Source organism: Poecile atricapillus, chromosome 39, assembly GCF_030490865.1.
Source record: "Poecile atricapillus isolate bPoeAtr1 chromosome 39, bPoeAtr1.hap1, whole genome shotgun sequence".
In the NCBI taxonomy this organism is placed as follows: Eukaryota; Metazoa; Chordata; class Aves; order Passeriformes; family Paridae; genus Poecile; species Poecile atricapillus.
In genome coordinates, this window is record NC_081287.1 from 1,175,437 (window position 1) to 1,192,601 (window position 17,165).

The 17,165-nt window shown below is 50.7% G+C and overlaps 1 protein-coding gene across 1 annotated transcript in view; it reads right to left on the minus strand.

The window, feature by feature from the left end:
* The window catches only part of DNM2 (dynamin 2), a 63,299-nt gene that overhangs the window by 27,753 nt on the left and 18,381 nt on the right, over window positions 1–17,165 (minus strand). The window contains 6 exon segments of the mRNA XM_058861912.1: window positions 2,573–2,711; window positions 5,920–5,987; window positions 7,354–7,489; window positions 10,709–10,851; window positions 10,932–11,092; window positions 15,560–15,658. Coding sequence (XP_058717895.1) covers window positions 2,573–2,711; window positions 5,920–5,987; window positions 7,354–7,489; window positions 10,709–10,851; window positions 10,932–11,092; window positions 15,560–15,658 — 746 coding nt within the window.

A 17,165-nucleotide genomic window follows, 5' to 3' on the forward strand; every position in this document is an offset into this window, starting at 1 on the left:
AAAATCCGGGAAAAATCCAGGAAAAATCCAGGAAAAATCCGGGAAAAATCCGGGAAAATCCCGGAAAAATCCGGGAAAAATCCAGGAAAAATCCGGGAAAAATCCGGGAAAAATCCCAGAAAAATCCTGGGAAAAATCCTGGGAAAATCCCGGAAAAATCCAGGAAAAATCCGGGAAAAATCCTGGAAAAATCCCGGAAAAAACCCGGAAAAATCCGGGAAAAATCCAGGAAAAATCCGGGAAAAATCCCGGAAAAATCCAGGAAAAATCTGTGAAAAATCCCGGGAAAATCCGGGAAAAATCTGTGAAAAATCCCGGGAAAATCCCGGAAAAATCCCAGAAAAATCCCGGAAAAATCCCGGACAAATCCAGGAAAAATCTGGGAAAAATCCCGGGAAAATCCGGGAAAAATCCGGGAAAAATCCAGGAAAAATCCGGGAAAAATCTGGGAAAAATCCAGGAAAAATCCGGGAAAAATCCAGGAAAAATCACGGAAAAATCACGGAAAAATCCCGGGAAAAATCCAGTTTGAGCAGTACCTTACTGGTGCACTGGGCTGACCAGTCCCCTGACCAGTCCCATCCCAGTTTGACCCCAGTCCTGCCCCGGTTTGGCCCCAGTCCCTCCCAGTTTGAGCAGTACCTTACTGGTGCACTGGGCTGACCAGTCCCCTGACCAGTCCCATCCCAGTTTGACCAGTTTGACCCCAGTTTCTGACCCCAGTCCCTCCCAGTTTGGCCAGTACCTTACTGGTGCACTGGGCTGACCAGTCCCACCCCAGTTTGACCCCAGTCCCATCCCAGTTTGGCCCCAGTCTCTCCCAGTTTGGCCAGTACCTTACTGGTGCACTGGGCTGACCAGTCCCATTCCAGTTTGACTCCAGTCCCACCCCAGTCCCATCCCAGTTTGACCAGTTTGACCCCAGTTTCTGGCCCCAGTTTGACCCCAGTCCTGCCCCACTTTCTGACCAGTTTGACCCCAGTCCCATCCCAGTTTGGCCCCAGTCCCTCCCAGTTTGGCCAGTACCTTACTGGTGCACTGGGCTGACCAGTCCCCTGACCAGTCCCCTGACCAGTCCCATCCCAGTTTGACCAGTTTGACCCCAGTTTCTGGCCCCAGTCCCTCCCAGTTTGGCCAGTACCTTACTGGTGCACTGGGCTGACCAGTCCCCTGACCAGTCCCATCCCAGTTTGGCCCCAGTCCCTCCCAGTTTGGCCAGTACCTTACTGGTGCACTGGGCTGACCAGTCCCACCCCAGTCCCACCCCAGTTTGACCAGTCCCATCCCAGTTTCTGGCCCCAGTCCCTCCCAGTTTGGCCAGTACCTTACTGGTGCACTGGGCTGACCAGTCCCCTGACCAGTCCCATCCCAGTTTGCCCAGTCCCCTGACCAGTCCCATTCCAGTTTGACCCCAGTCCCATCCCAGTTTGACCAGTTTGACCCCAGTTTGGCCCCAGTCCCTCCCAGTTTGAGCAGTACCTTACTGGTGCACTGGGCTGACCAGTCCCCTGACCAGTCCCACCCCAGTTTGACCCCAGTCCCATCCCAGTTTGGCCCCAGTCCCACCCCAGTTTGACCCCAGTTTGACCAGTTTGACCCCAGTTTGGCCCCAGTCCCTCCCAGTTTGGCCAGTACCTTACTGGTGCACTGGGCTGACCAGTCCCCTGACCAGTCCCCTGACCAGTCCCATCCCAGTTTGACCCCAGTTTGGCCCCAGTCCCTCCCAGTTTGAGCAGTACTTTACTGGTGCACTGGGCTGACCAGTCCCACCCCAGTTTGACCCCAGTTTGACCCCAGTCCCATCCCAGTTTGCCCAGTCCCCTGACCAGTCCCATTCCAGTTTGACCCCAGTCCCATCCCAGTTTGACCAGTTTGACCCCAGTTTCTGGCCCCAGTCCCTCCCAGTTTGGCCAGTACCTTACTGGTGCACTGGGCTGACCAGTCCCCTGACCAGTTTGACCCCAGTCCCACCCCAGTTTGACCCCAGTCCCACCCCAGTTTGACCCCAGTTTGACCCCAGTCCTGCCCCAGTTTCTGACCAGTTTGACCCCAGTCCCATCCCAGTTTGGCCCCAGTCCCTCCCAGTTTGAGCAGTACCTTACTGGTGCACTGCGCTGACCAGTCCCATCCCAGTTTGACCAGTTTGACCCCAGTTTCTGGCCCCAGTCCCATCCCAGTTTGACCAGTTTCTGGCCCCAGTCCCTCCCAGTTTGGCCAGTACCTTACTGGTGCACTGGGCTGACCAGTCCCACCCCAGTTTGACCCCAGTCCCATCCCAGTTTGGTCCCAGTCCCTCCCAGTTTGGCCAGTACCTTACTGGTGCACTGGGCTGACCAGTCCCATCCCAGTTTGACCAGTTTGACCCCAGTTTCTGGCCCCAGTCCCATCCCAGTTTGACCCCAGTTTCTGGCCCCAGTCCCTCCCAGTTTGACCCCAGTTTGGCCCCAGTCCCTCCCAGTTTGACCCCAGTTTCTGGCCCCAGTCCCTCCCAGTTTGACCCCAGTTTCTGGCCCCAGTCCCTCCCAGTTTGACCCCAGTTTCTGGCCCCAGTCCCTCCCAGTTTGGCCAGTACCTTACTGGTGCACTGCCTGACGGTGTTGATCAGCTCCTGGATCACCAAATCCACGCATTTCAGGCACGGCTCCTTCAGCTTCACCAGCTGCTTCTTGACGATGGCCTCGAACGCCAGGTCCGGAGTGAACAGCCCCGTCCTGAGCGGGAACAGCCGCAAAACAGTCGGGAAACGGCGGGAAAACAGTCGGAAAACAGTCGGAAAACGGCGGGAAAACAGTCGGAAAAGGGTGGGAAACAGTCGGAAAATGGCGGGAAAACAGTCGGAAAACAGTGGGAAAACAGCAGGAAACAGTCGGAAAACAGTGGGAAAATGGCGGGAAACGGTGGGAAACAGTCGGGAAATGGCGGGAAACAGTCGGGAAACACTCGGGAAACGGCGGGAAAACAGTCGGAAAAGGGTGGGAAACAGTCGGAAAAGGGTGGGAAACAGTGGGAAAACGGCGGGAAACAGTCAGAAAACAGTGGGAAAACAGCAGGAAACAGTCGGAAAACAGTGGGAAAATGGCGGGAAACGGTGGGAAACAGTCGGGAAACGGCGGGAAACAGTCGGAAAACAGTCAGAAAATGGCAGGAAAACAGTCGGGAAACACTCGGGAAACGGCGGGAAAACAGTCGGAAAAGGGTGGGAAACAGTTGGAAAAGGGTGGGAAACAGTCGGGAAAGGGTGGAAAACAGTCGGAAAACGGCAGGAAACAGTCGGAAAACAGTCGGAAAACGGCGGGAAACAGTCGGAAAACAGTCGGAAACAGCCGGAAAACAGTCGGAAAAGGGTGGGAAACAGTCGGAAACAGCCGGAAAACAGTCGGGAAAGGGTGGGAAACAGTTGGAAAAGGGTGGGAAACAGTCGGAAAAGGGTGGGAAACAGTCGGAAAACGGCAGGAAACAGTCGGAAAACAGTCGGAAAACGGCGGGAAACAGTCGGAAAACAGCAGGAAACAGCCGGAAAACAGTCGGAAAACAGCCGGAAAACAGCAGGAAACAGTGGGAAAATGGCAGGAAAACAGCAGGAAACAGTGGGAAAATGGCAGGAAAACAGTGGGAAAACAGGCGAAAAACAGTCAGAAAACAGCAGGGAAATGGCCAGGAAACAGTCGGAAACAGCTGGAAAACAGTCGGAAAACGGCGGGAAACAGTCGGAAAACAGCGGGAAACAGTCGGAGAACAGCGGGAAACAGCCGGAAAACAGCGGGATCAGAGCGGGATCGATCCCAGGGAGCCATTCCCGATCCCAGGGATCCATTCCCGATCCCAGGGATCCATTCCCGATCCCAGGGAGCCATTCCCGATCCCAGGGAGGAATTCCCGATCCCAGGGAGCCATTCCTGATCCCAGGGATCCATTCCCGATCCCAGGGAGCCATTCCCGATCCCAGGGAGCCATTCCCGATCCCAGGGATCCATTCCCGATATCAGGGAGCCATTCCCGATCCCAGGGAGCCATTCCCGATCCCAGGGAGCCATTCCCGATCCCAGGGAGGAATTCCCGATCCCAGGGAGCCATTCCCGATCCCAGGGATGAATTCCCAGCTCCTGGAGAAGCTGAGCAGGGAAAATCCCTCCTGCAGGATCCCAGGTGCCGGAATTCCAGGGAAGGATCCCGGGAAGGATCCAGGGAATTCCTGGGAAGGATCCAGGGGAGGATCCAGGGGAGGATCCATGGAATTCCCGGGAATGCCGGCCAGGGAAGGATCCAGGGATGGATCCCAGGGATGGATCCCAGGGATGGATCCCAGGGATGGATCCAGGGATGGATCCTGGGATGGATCCAGGGATGGATCCCAGGGATGGATCCCAGGGATGGATCCAGGGATGGATCCTGGGAATGGATCCATGGAATTCCCAGGAATGCTGGGCAGGGATGGATCCCAGGGATGGATCCCAGGGATGGATCCAGGGATGGATCCATGGAATTCCCAGGAATGCCGGCCTGGGATGGATCCAGGAATGGATCCCAGGGATGGATCCCAGGGAAGGATCCATGGAATTCCCGGGAATGCCGGCCAGGGATGGATCCTGGGATGGATCCTGGGATGGATCCGGGGATGGATCCATGGAATTCCCGGGAATGCCGGCCTGGGATGGATCCAGGGATGGATCCCAGGGATGGATCCTGGGGATGGATCCATGGAATTCCCGGGAATGCTGGGCAGGGATGGATCCAGGGATGGATCCAGGGGAGGATCTATGGAATTCCCGGGAATGCCGGGCAGGGATGGATCCAGGGATGGATCCCAGGGAAGGATCCCGGGAAGGATCCATGGAATTCCCGGGAATGCCGGCCTGGGATGGATCCTGGGATGGATCCATGGAATTCCTGGGAATGCTGGGCAGGGATGGATCCAGGGAAGGATCCCAGGGATGGATCCCAGGGATGGATCCGGGGATGGATCCATGGAATTCCCGGGAATGTTGGTCAGGGAAGGATCCAGGGATGGATCCGGGGAAGGATCCCGGGAAGGATCCATGGAATTCCCGGGAATGCTGGCCAGGGATGGATCCAGGGATGGATCCTGGGATGGATCCCAGGGATGGATCCATGGAATTCCCGGGAATGCTGGCCAGGGATGGATCCAGGGATGGATCCCGGGATGGATCCTGGGGATGGATCCAGGGATGGATCCCGGGATGGATCCATGGAATTCCCGGGAATGCCAGGCAGGGATGGATCCAGGGATGGATCCTGGGATGGATCCCAGGGATGGATCCATGGAATTCCCGGGAATGCCGGCCAGGGATGGATCCAGGGATGGATCCAGGGATGGATCCAGGGAAGGATCCAGGGATGGATCCCAGGGATGGATCCGGGGAAGGATCCATGGAATTCCTGGGAATGCCGGCCAGGGATGGATCCCAGGGATGGATCCCAGGGATGGATCCCAGGGATGGATCCCAGGGATGGATCCGGGGAAGGATCCATGGAATTCCCGGGAATGCTGGGCAGGGATGGATCCTGGGATGGATCCAGGGATGGATCCGGGGACGGATCCATGGAATTCCCGGGAATGCCGGCCAGGGATGGATCCAGGGATGGATCCCGGGATGGATCCTGGGGATGGATCCAGGGATGGATCCCGGGATGGATCCATGGAATTCCCGGGAATGCCAGGCAGGGATGGATCCAGGGATGGATCCTGGGATGGATCCCAGGGATGGATCCATGGAATTCCCGGGAATGCCGGCCAGGGATGGATCCTGGGATGGATCCAGGGATGGATCCCAGGGATGGATCCCAGGGATGGATCCAGGGATGGATCTGGGGATGGATCCAGGGATGGATCCAGGGATGGATCCCAGGGATGGATCCCGGGATGGATCCATGGAATTCCCGGGAATGCCGGATACTTGCCTCACCCCGTGGATGTTCTTGATGGCGTAGCTGATCTCCCGCCGCAAATCCTTCTCATCAAATTCCATCTGCCGGGAAACCAAACACCGGGAATCAATCACAGGAATGGATCACCGGGAAACACCGGGAATCAATCACCGGGAATGGATCACTGGGAATCACCGGGAATCAATCACCGGAATGGATCACCGGGAAACACCGGGAATCACCGGGAATGGATCACCGGGAATGGATCACCGGGAATCACCGGGAATCAATCCCAGGGAATCACCGGGAATCAATCCCAGGGAATGGATCACTGGGAATCACCGGGAATCACCGGGAATCAATCCCAGAGAATCACCGGGAATCACCGGGAATCAATCCCAGGGAATCACCGGGAATCACCAGGAAACACCGGGAAACACCGGGAATCGGTCACAGGGAAACTTTGGGAAACACCGGGAATGGGAATCACCGGGAATCGGTCACAGGGAATCAATGGGAAACACCGGGAATCAATCCCAGGGAATGGGAAACACCGGGAATCACCGGGAATCAATCCCAGGGAATCACTGGGAAACACCGGGAATCACCGGGAATCGATCCCAGGGAATGGGAAACACCGGGAATCACCGGGAATCGCCAGGAATGGATCACTGGGAATGAATCGCTGGGAATGGATCACTGGGAATCACCAGGAATGGATCACTGGGAATCAATCACAGGGAACCACTGGGAGTGGATCACCGGGAATCACCGGGAATGGATCACCGGGAATCACCGGGAATCAATCACCGGGAATGGGAAACACCGGGAATCACTGGGAATCACTGGGAATGGATCACTGGGAATGGATCACCGGGAATGGATCACCGGGAATCACCAGGATTCTCCCGAAATTCCCAGAATGAAAATCCCAGGATTCTCCTGGAATTCCAGGAATGAAAATCCTGGGATTCTGGGAATGAAAATTTTAGGATTCTCCTGGAATTCCAGGAATTAAAATCCTGGGATTCTGGGAATAAAAATCCTGGGATTCTCCTGGAATTCCAGGAATTAAAATCCTGGGATTCTGGGAATAAAAATCCCAGGATTGTCCCGGAAATCCAGGAACAAAAATCCTGGAATTCCTGGAATGAAAATCCCGGGATTCTGGGAATGAAAATCCCGGAATTCCCAGAATGAAAATCCTGGGATTCTCCTGGAATTCCAGGAATGAAAATCCCAGGATTCTGGGAACAAAAATCCCGGGATTCTCCTGGAATTCCAGGAATTAAAATCCTGGAATTCCTGGAATGAAAATCCCGGGATTCTGGGAATGAAAATCCTGGGATTCTCCTGGAATTCCAGGAATGAAAATCCCAGGATTCTGGGAACGAAAATCCCGGGATTCTCCTGGAATTCTGGGAATGTTTTGTGGCTCGGGAGGATTCCCGGGATTCCCGGGCTGACCTTGACGAGCTCGAAGGGAAATCTCTCGTGGAAAATCCGATTGATCCGAGCGCCCCCGGAGAGCTCCAGGGTGTCCACCTGATCCCCGGATCCCTCGATCCGCTTCTCGAAATCCACCCCGAACTGCTGCACCATCCTGGGATGGGGAAAAACGGGAATCAGGGAGAGGGAATTCCCGGAATTCCATGGGAAAATGGGAATGGGGGAGAGGGAATTCCCCAAATTCCACTGGAAAATGGGAATCAGGGAAGGGGAATCCACCCCGAACTGCTGCACCATCCTGGGATGGGGAAAAACGGGAATCAGGGAGAGGGAATTCCCAAAATTCCCAAAATTCCATGGGAAAATGGGAATCAGGGAGCGGGAATTCCCAGAATTCCCAAAATTCCGCTGGAAAACTGGGAATCGGGGAAGGGGAATCCACCCCGAACTGCTGCACCATCCTGGGATGGGAAAAACGGGAATCAGGGAGAGGGAATTCCCAAAATTCCCAAAATTCCACGGGAAAATGGGAATGGGGGAGAGGGAATTCCCAAAATTCCCAAAATTCCATGGGAAAATGGGAATCAGGGAGAGGGAATTCCCGGAATTCCATGGGAAAATGGGAATGGGGGAGAGGGAATTCCCAAAATTCCCAAAATTCCACGGGAAAATGGGAATCAGGGAGCGGGAATTCCCGGAATTCCACGGGAAAATGGGAATGGGGGAGTGAGAATTCCCAAAATTCCCAAAATTCTGCTGGAAAAATGGGAATCTGGGAAGGGGAATCCACCCCGAACTGCTGCACCATCCTGGGATGGGGAAAAACGGGAATCAGGGAGAGGGAATTCCCAAAATTCCCCAGGAAAATGGGAATGGGGGAGAGGGAATTCCCAAAATTCCGCTGGAAAATGGGAATTGGGGAGAGGAAATCCCACAAAATCCACCCCGAACTGCTGCACCATCCTGGGGCGGGAAAAACGGGAATCAGGGAGAGGGAATTCCCAAAATTCCGCTGGAAAACGGGAATCGGGGAAGGGGAATCCACCCCAAACTGCTGCACCATCCTGGGATGGGGAAAAACGGGAATCAGGGAGAGGGAATTCCCAAAATTCCACGGGAAAATGGGAATCAGGGAGAGGGAATTCCCAAAATTCCCAAAATTCCATGGGAAAATGGGAATCTGGGAGCGGGGATTCCCAGAATTCCATGGGAAAATGGGAATGGGGGAGCGGGAATTCCCAAAATTCCCAAAATTCCACGGGAAAACGGCAATCTGGGAGAGGAAATCCCACAAAATCCACCCCGAACTGCTGCACCATCCTGGAGGGAAAAACGGGAATCAGGGAGAGGGAATTCCCGGAATTCCATGGGAAAATGGGAATGGGGGAGAGGGAATTCCCAAAATTCCCCAAAATTCCACGGGAAAATGGGAATCAGGGAGAGGGAATTCCTGGAATTCCATGGGAAAATGGGAATCTGGGAGAAGGAATCCACCCCGAACTGCTGCACCATCCTGGGATGGAAAAACGGGAATCAGGGAGTGGGAATTCCCGGAATTCCCCAAAATTCCACTGGAAAACGGGAATCAGGGAAGGGGAATCCACCCCGAACTGCTGCACCATCCTGGGATGGGGAAAAACGGGAATTGGGGAGAGGGAATTCCTGGAATTCCATGGGAAAATGGGAATGGGGGAGTGGGAATTCCCAAAATTCCCAAAATTCCGCTGGAAAAATGGGAATCGGGGAAGGGGAATCCACCCCGAACTGCTGCACCATCCTGGGATGGGGAAAAACGGGAATCAGGGAGAGGGAATTCCCAAAATTCCCCAAATTCCGCTGGAAAACGGGAATCTGGGAGAGGAAATCCCACAAAATCCACCCCGAACTGCTGCACCATCCTGGGATGGAAAAACGGGAATCAGGGAGAGGGAATTCCCAAAATTCCCAAAATTCCACGGGAAAATGGGAATCAGGGAGAGGGAATTCCCGGAATTCTATGGGAAAATGGGAATCTGGGAGCGGGGATTCCCAAAATTCCCAAAATTCCACGGGAAAATGGGAATCAGGGAGAGGGAATTCCCGGAATTCCACGGGAAAATGGGAATGGGGGAGAGGGAATTCCCAAAATTCCCCAAATTCCACAGGAAAACAGGAAAAATGGGAATCAGGGAGAGGGAATTCCACAGGAAAACAGGAATCAGGGAGTGGGAATTCCCGGAATTTGGGAATCAGGGAGCAGAAATTCCCAAATTCCTCCAGAAAATGGGAATCAGGGAGGAGAAATTCCTGGAATTCCTACAGAAAACTGGAATCATGGAACAGAAACCCCCAAAATTCCCAGAATTCCTCCCAGAACCGGGAATCGCGAAGCCAAAACTCCCAAAATTCCCAGAATTCAGGAATCAAAAACCCCAAAACTCCCCAAAACTCCTCCATTTCAACCCTCACAAAACCCAAACCCCCATTCCCAAAATCCCAAAATCCCAGGAAACAAAAATTTTAAAAATTCCCAAAAAATCCCCAAAAAATTCCCAAAAAATCCCCAAAAAAATCCCCCAAAAAATCCAAAAAAATCCCAAAAAATCCCAAAACAATCCCAAAAATCCCAAAAAATCCCCAAAAAATCCAAAAAAAATCCCAAAAAATAAAAAAATAATCCCCCAAAAATCCAAAAAACCCCAAAAAATCCAAAAAAAATCCCCAAAAAATCCCCCAAAAAATCCCCAAAATTACCAAAAAACTCCCAAAAAAATCCCAAAAATCCCCAAAAAAATCCCCCAAAAAATCCCAAAAAACTCCCAAAAAAATCCCAAAAAATCCCAAAAAAATCCCCCAAAAATCCCCAAAAATATCCCAAAAATCCAAAAAAAATCCAAAAAAATCCCAAAAAAATCCCCAATAATATCCCCCCAAAAAATCCCAAAAAATCCCCAAAAATCCAAAAAAAATCCCAAAAAAATCCCCAAAAAACCCCCAAAAATCCCAAAAAATCCCCCCAAAAAATCCCAAAAAAATCCAAAAAAAATCCCCCAAAAACCCAAAAAAATCCAAAAAACTCCCAAAAACCCAAAAAAAAACCCAAAAAATCAAAAAAAATCCCCCAAAAATCCCCAAAAAAATCCCCAAAAAAATCCCAAAAAGTCCCCAAAAAATCTCCAAAAAATCCAAAAAACTCCCAAAAAAATTCCCCAAAAAATCCCAAAAAACCCTAAAAAACTTCCAAAAAAATCCCAAAAACCCCCAAAAAACTTCCAAAAAAATCCCCAAAAAATCCCAAAAAATCCCCAAAAAATCCCCAAAAAAATCCCCAAAAAATCCCCAAAAAATCCCCAAATAAATTCCCAGGAATTCTCCAGAAAATTCCAGAACCTACTGGAGCAATGCTTTGGTTTTCCGGGCGGGATCATCCGGCCGGAAATTCTTGAACTCCTCCACCTCCTTTTCCAGGGAGAGCAGCTGGCTCTGGAGTTTGCTCCGCAGCGCCGGCAGCGTCTCCCGGATGTGGTTGGTGAGTTGCTACCGGGAAAAAAACAGGGATTTGGGGCTGATCCAGGATAAAATTCCGGGAATTTTTTCCCAGGGAATGTTGGGAATACCTGGTTGAGGACGCGCTGAAGGTGAGGGGTCCCCATGCGCTCGGCCATGTGGCGATAGGAGGGGTGCGACAGGAAGAATTTGCGCTCGGCGGCCAGAGCGGCGCGGATGTCCTTGCGACCGTCGATGTCCTTCTGGCTCCGGTTAACGACCCCAATATAGCCTGGGAATGACAGGAAAAATCTGGGAATGACGGGAAAAATCTGGGAATGACCTGGGAATGATGGGAATAACAATGGGAATTACAATGGGAATGATGGGGATAACAATAATGGGAATAATGGGGATGGTGGGGATGTCCTTGCGACCGTCAATGTCCTTCTGGCTCCGGTTAACGACCCCAATATAGCCTGGGAATGACAGGAAAAACGGGAATGGGAATGGGAATGACCTGGGAATAATCTGGGAATGACCTGGGAATGATGGGAATAACAATTGGAATTACAATGGGAATGATGGGAATAACAATAATGGGAATAATGGGGATGGTGGGGATGTCCTTGCGACCGTCGATGTCCTTCTGGCTCCGGTTAACGACCCCAATATAGCCTGGGAATGACAGGAAAAACGGGAATGGGAATGGGAATGACCTGGGAATAATCTGGGAATGACCTGGGAATGATGGGAATAACAATTGGAATTACAATGGGAATGATGGGAATAACAATAATGGGAATAATGGGGATGGTGGGGATGTCCTTGCGACCGTCGATGTCCTTCTGGCTCCGGTTAACGACCCCAATATATCCTGGGAATGACAGGAAAAATCTGGGAATGATGGGAAAAATCTGGGAATGACAGTGGAAAAACCTGGGAATGATGGGAATGGGAATGGGAGTAACAATGGGAATGATGGCGATGGGAATAATGGGAATAATGGGGATGGTGGGGATGTCCTTGCGACCGTCGATGTCCTTCTGGCTACGGTTAACGACCCCAATATAGCCTGGGAATGACAGGAAAAATCTGGGAATGACAGGAAAAATCTGGGAATGATGGGAAAAACAACAGGAATAACCTGGGAATAACTACAGGAATAACAACGGGATTAACAGGAATAATAATGGGAATAATGGGAATAATGGGGATGGTGGGGATGTCCTTGCGACCGTCGATGTCCTTCTGGCTACGGTTAACGACCCCAATATATCCTGGGAATGACAGGAAAAATCTGGGAATGACAGGAAAAATCTGGGAATGACCTGGGAATGATGGGAATAACAATGGGAATTACAATGGGAATGATGGGGATTACAATAATGGGAATAATGGGAATAATGGGGATGTCCTTGCGACCGTCAATGTCCTTCTGGCTACGGTTAACGACCCCAATATAGCCTGGGAATGACAGGAAAAATCTGGGAATAATCTGGGAATGATGGGAATAACCTGGGAATGACCTGGGAATAACCTGAGGATGATGGGAAGGGGAATAATGGGAATAATGGGAATAATGGGGATGTCCTTGTGACCGTCAATGTCCTTCTGGCTACGGTTAACCACCCCAATATAGCGTGGGAATGACAGGAAAAATCTGGGAATGATGGGAAAAATCTGGGAATGACAGGAAAAATCTGGGAATAATCTGGGAATGATGGGAATAACCTGGGAATGACCTGGGAATAACCTGAGGATGATGGGGATGGGAATAATGGGAATAATGGGGATGGTGGGGATGTCCTTGCGACCGTCAATGTCCTTCTGGCTACGGGAAACGACCCCAATATAGCCTGGGAATGACAGGAAAAATCTGGGAATGACCTGGGAAAAACCTGGGAATGACCTGGGAATGACCTGGGAATGATGGGAATAACAATAATGGGAATAATGGGGATGGTGGGGATGTCCTTGCGACCGTCAATGTCCTTCTGGCTCCGGTTAACGACCCCAATATAGCCTGGGAATGACAGGAAAAATCTGGGAATGACAGGAAAAATCTGGGAATGACAGGAAAAATCTGGGAATGACAGGAAAAATCTGGGAATGACCTGGGAATGACAGTGGAAAAACCTGGGAATGATGGGAATAACAATAATGGGAATAATGGGAATAATGGGAATAATGGGAATAATGGGAATGGTGGGGATGTCCTTGCGACCGTCGATGTCCTTCTGGCTACGGTTAACGACCCCAATATAGCCTGGGAATGACAGGAAAAATCTGGGAATGACAGGAAAAATCTGGGAATGACAGGAAAAATCTGGGAATGGGAATGGGAATGACCTGGGAATGACAGGAATAACCTGGGGATGGGAATAATGGGAATAATGGGGATGGTGGGGATGTCCTTGCGACCGTCAATGTCCTTCTGGCTCCGGTTAACGACCCCAATATAGCCTGGGAATGACAGGAAAAATCTGGGAATGACAGGAAAAATCTGGGAATGACGGGAAAAATCTGGGAATGACCTGGGAATAACCTGGGAATAACCTGGGAATAACCTGAGGATGATGGGGATGGGAATAATGGGAATAATGGGGATGGTGGGGATGTCCTTGCGACCGTCGATGTCCTTCTGGCTACGGGAAACGACCCCAATATAGCCTGGGAATGACAGGAAAAATCTGGGAATGACCTGGGAAAAACCTGGGAATAACCTGGGAATAACCTGAGGATGATGGGGATGGGAATAATGGGAATAATGGGGATGGTGGGGATGTCCTTGCGACCGTCGATGTCCTTCTGGCTCCAGTTAACGACCCCAATATAGCCTGGGAATGACAGGAAAAATCTGGGAATGACCTGGGAAAAACCTGGGAATGACCTGGGAATGATGGGAATAACAATAATGGGAATAATGAGGATGATGGGGATGTCCTTGCGACCGTCAATGTCCTTCTGGCTCCAGTTAACGACCCCAATATAGCCTGGGAATGACAGGAAAAATCTGGGAATGACAGGAAAAATCTGGGAATGACCTGGGAATGGGAATGACCTGGGAATGATGGGAATGGGAATAATGGGAACGGGAATGGGGGATATGGGGGAGGGGACACAGAGTGACCTGGGGGGACACAGGTGGGGACACAGGAGGGGACATTGAGGTGACATTGAGGTGACACAGGTGACACAGGTGACACAGGAGGTGACACAGGTGACACAGGGATGACACAGGTGACATTGAGGTGACATTGAGGTGACACAGGAGGTGACACAGGTGACACAGGTGACACACAGGTGACATTGAGGTGACATTGAGGTGACACAGGAGGTGACACAGGTGACACACAGGTGACACAGGTGACACAGGAGGTGACACAGGTGACACAGGTGACACACAGGTGACATTGAGGTGACACAGGTGACACAGAGCTGACACAGGTGACACAGGAGGTGACACAGGTGACACAGGTGACACACAGGTGACACACAGGTGACACTGAGGTGACACAGGTGACACACAGGTGACACAGGTGACACAGGTGACACACAGGTGACACAGGTGACACAGGTGACACAGGTGACACAGGTGACACAGGTGACACACAGGTGACACAGGTGACACAGGTGACACAGGTGACACACAGGTGACACAGGTGACATTGAGGTGACACACAGGTGACACTGAGGTGACATTGAGGTGACATTGAGGTGACAGCAATGTCCCCACCTCTCCGGAGTGGCAGCAGTTTGTTGTGACACACAGGTGACACAGGGATGACACAGGTGACACAGGAGGTGACACAGGTGACACACAGGTGACACTGAGGTGACACAGGTGACATTGAGGTGACACAGGTGACACTGAGGTGACATTGAGGTGACACAGGTGACAGCAATGTCCCCACCTCTCCGGAGTGGCAGCAGTTTGTTGTGACACAGGAGATGACATTGAGGTGACATTGAGGTGACACAGGTGACACACAGGTGACACAGGAGGTGACACTCAGGTGACAGCAATGTCCCCACCTCTCCAGAGTGGCAGCAGTTTGTTGTGACACAGGTGACATTGAGGTGACACAGGTGACATTGAGGTGACACAGGTGACACAGGTGACACACAGGTGACACAGGAGGTGACACAGGTGACACACAGGTGACACACAGGTGACACAGGTGACATTGAGGTGACACAGGTGACACAGGTGACACACAGGTGACACAGGTGACATTGAGGTGACACACAGGTGACACAGGAGGTGACACAGGTGACATTGAGGTGACATTGAGGTGACACAGGTGACATTGAGGTGACACAGGTGACACAGAGGTGACACAGGTGACACCAGTCCCCACCTCTCCGGAGTGGCAGCAGTTTGTTGTGACACAGGAGATGACACAGGTGACATTGAGGTGACACACAGGTGACACAGGTGACATTGAGGTGACACAGGAGGTGACACAGGTGACACAGGAGGTGACACAGGTGACACAGGTGACATTGAGGTGACATTGAGGTGACACAGGTGACATTGAGGTGACACAGGTGACACACAGGTGACAGCAATGTCCCCACCTCTCCGGAGTGGCAGCAGTTTGTTGTGACACAGGAGGTGACACAGGTGACACAGGTGACACAGGTGACACACAGGTGACATTGAGGTGACACAGGTGACACACAGGTGACACTGAGGTGACACAGGAGGTGACATTGAGGTGACACAGGTGACACAGGTGACACACATCCCCACCTCTCCTGAGTGGCAGCAGTTTGTTCTCCAGCACGTCGCGAGCGTCCGTCCCCTCGTCCATCAGATCCAGCTTGGTGATCACCCCGATGGTCCTCAGACCTGGGCATGGAGACAATTAACACAGCGCTAATTAATTAATTAATCACCCCTAATTAACAAATCACCAATTAATTAACAAATCACCAATTAAAAATCACCCCTAATTAACCCCAAACCACAACAAAGGAGGATGAGAAACCCCAAATCCATGGGGATTACCCTGGGGATCCACCTCCTTAACAAATCACCAATTAATTAATAAATCACCCCTAATTAACAAATCACCAATTAACTACCAATCCCCCCTAATTAACCACTCCCTAATTAACTAATTACCCTGTGGATCCACCTCCTTAACTGTGGATCCACCTCCTTAACAAATCGCCAATTAATTAACAAATCTCCAATTAATTAACAAATCACCAATTAATTACCCATCCCCAATTAATTAACCACTCCCTAATTAACTAATTACCCTGTGGATCCACCTCCTTAACTGTGGATTCACCTCCTTAACAAATCACCAATTAACAAATCACCCCTAATTAACAAATCACCAATTAATGAACAAATCACCCCTAATTAACCACTCCCTAATTAACTAATTACCCTGTGGATCCACCTCCTTAACTGTGGATCCACCTCCTTAACAAATCACCAATTAATGAACAAATCCCCAATTAATTAACAAATCACCAACTAATTAACAAATCACCAATTAATTACCCATCCCCCATTAATTAACCACTCCCTAATTAACTAATTACCCTGTGGATCCACCTCCTTAACAAATCCCCAATTAACAAAGCCCCCCTAATTAACCAATCCCCGCTAATTAACTAATTACCCTGTGGATCCACCTCCTTAACTGTGGATCCACCTCCTTAACAAATCACCAATTAATTAACAAATCACCAATTAATTAACAAATCCCCAATTAATTAACAAATCCCCAATTAATTCCCCATCCCCCCTAATTAACCACTCCCTAATTAACTAATTACCCTGTGGATCCACCTCCTTAACAAATCCCCCCTACTTAACAAATCCCCCCTAATTAACAAATCCCCCCTAATTAACCCCAAACCACAACAAACGAGGAAGAGGAATCCCAAATCCATCGGGATCACCCTGGGGATCCACCTCCTTAACAAATCACCAATTAATTAACAAACCCCCGCTAATTAACAAACCCCCAATGCATTAATTACCCTGCGGATCCACCTCCTTAACAAATCACCCCTAATTAACAAATCCCCCCTAATTAACCCCAAACCACAACAAACAAGGAAGAGGATGAGGAATCCCAAATCCAATTAACAAATCCCCCCTAATTAACACATCACCAATTAACAAATCAACCCTAATTAATAAATCACCCCTAATTAACCCCAAACTACAAAAAATGAGGAAGAAGAGGGTGAGGAATCCCAAATCCATGGGGATTACCCTGCGGATCCACCTCCTTAACAAATCCCCAATTAACCAATCCCCAATTAATTACGCATCCCCCTAATTAACCACTCCCTAATTAACTAATTACCCTGTGGATCCACCTCCTTAACTG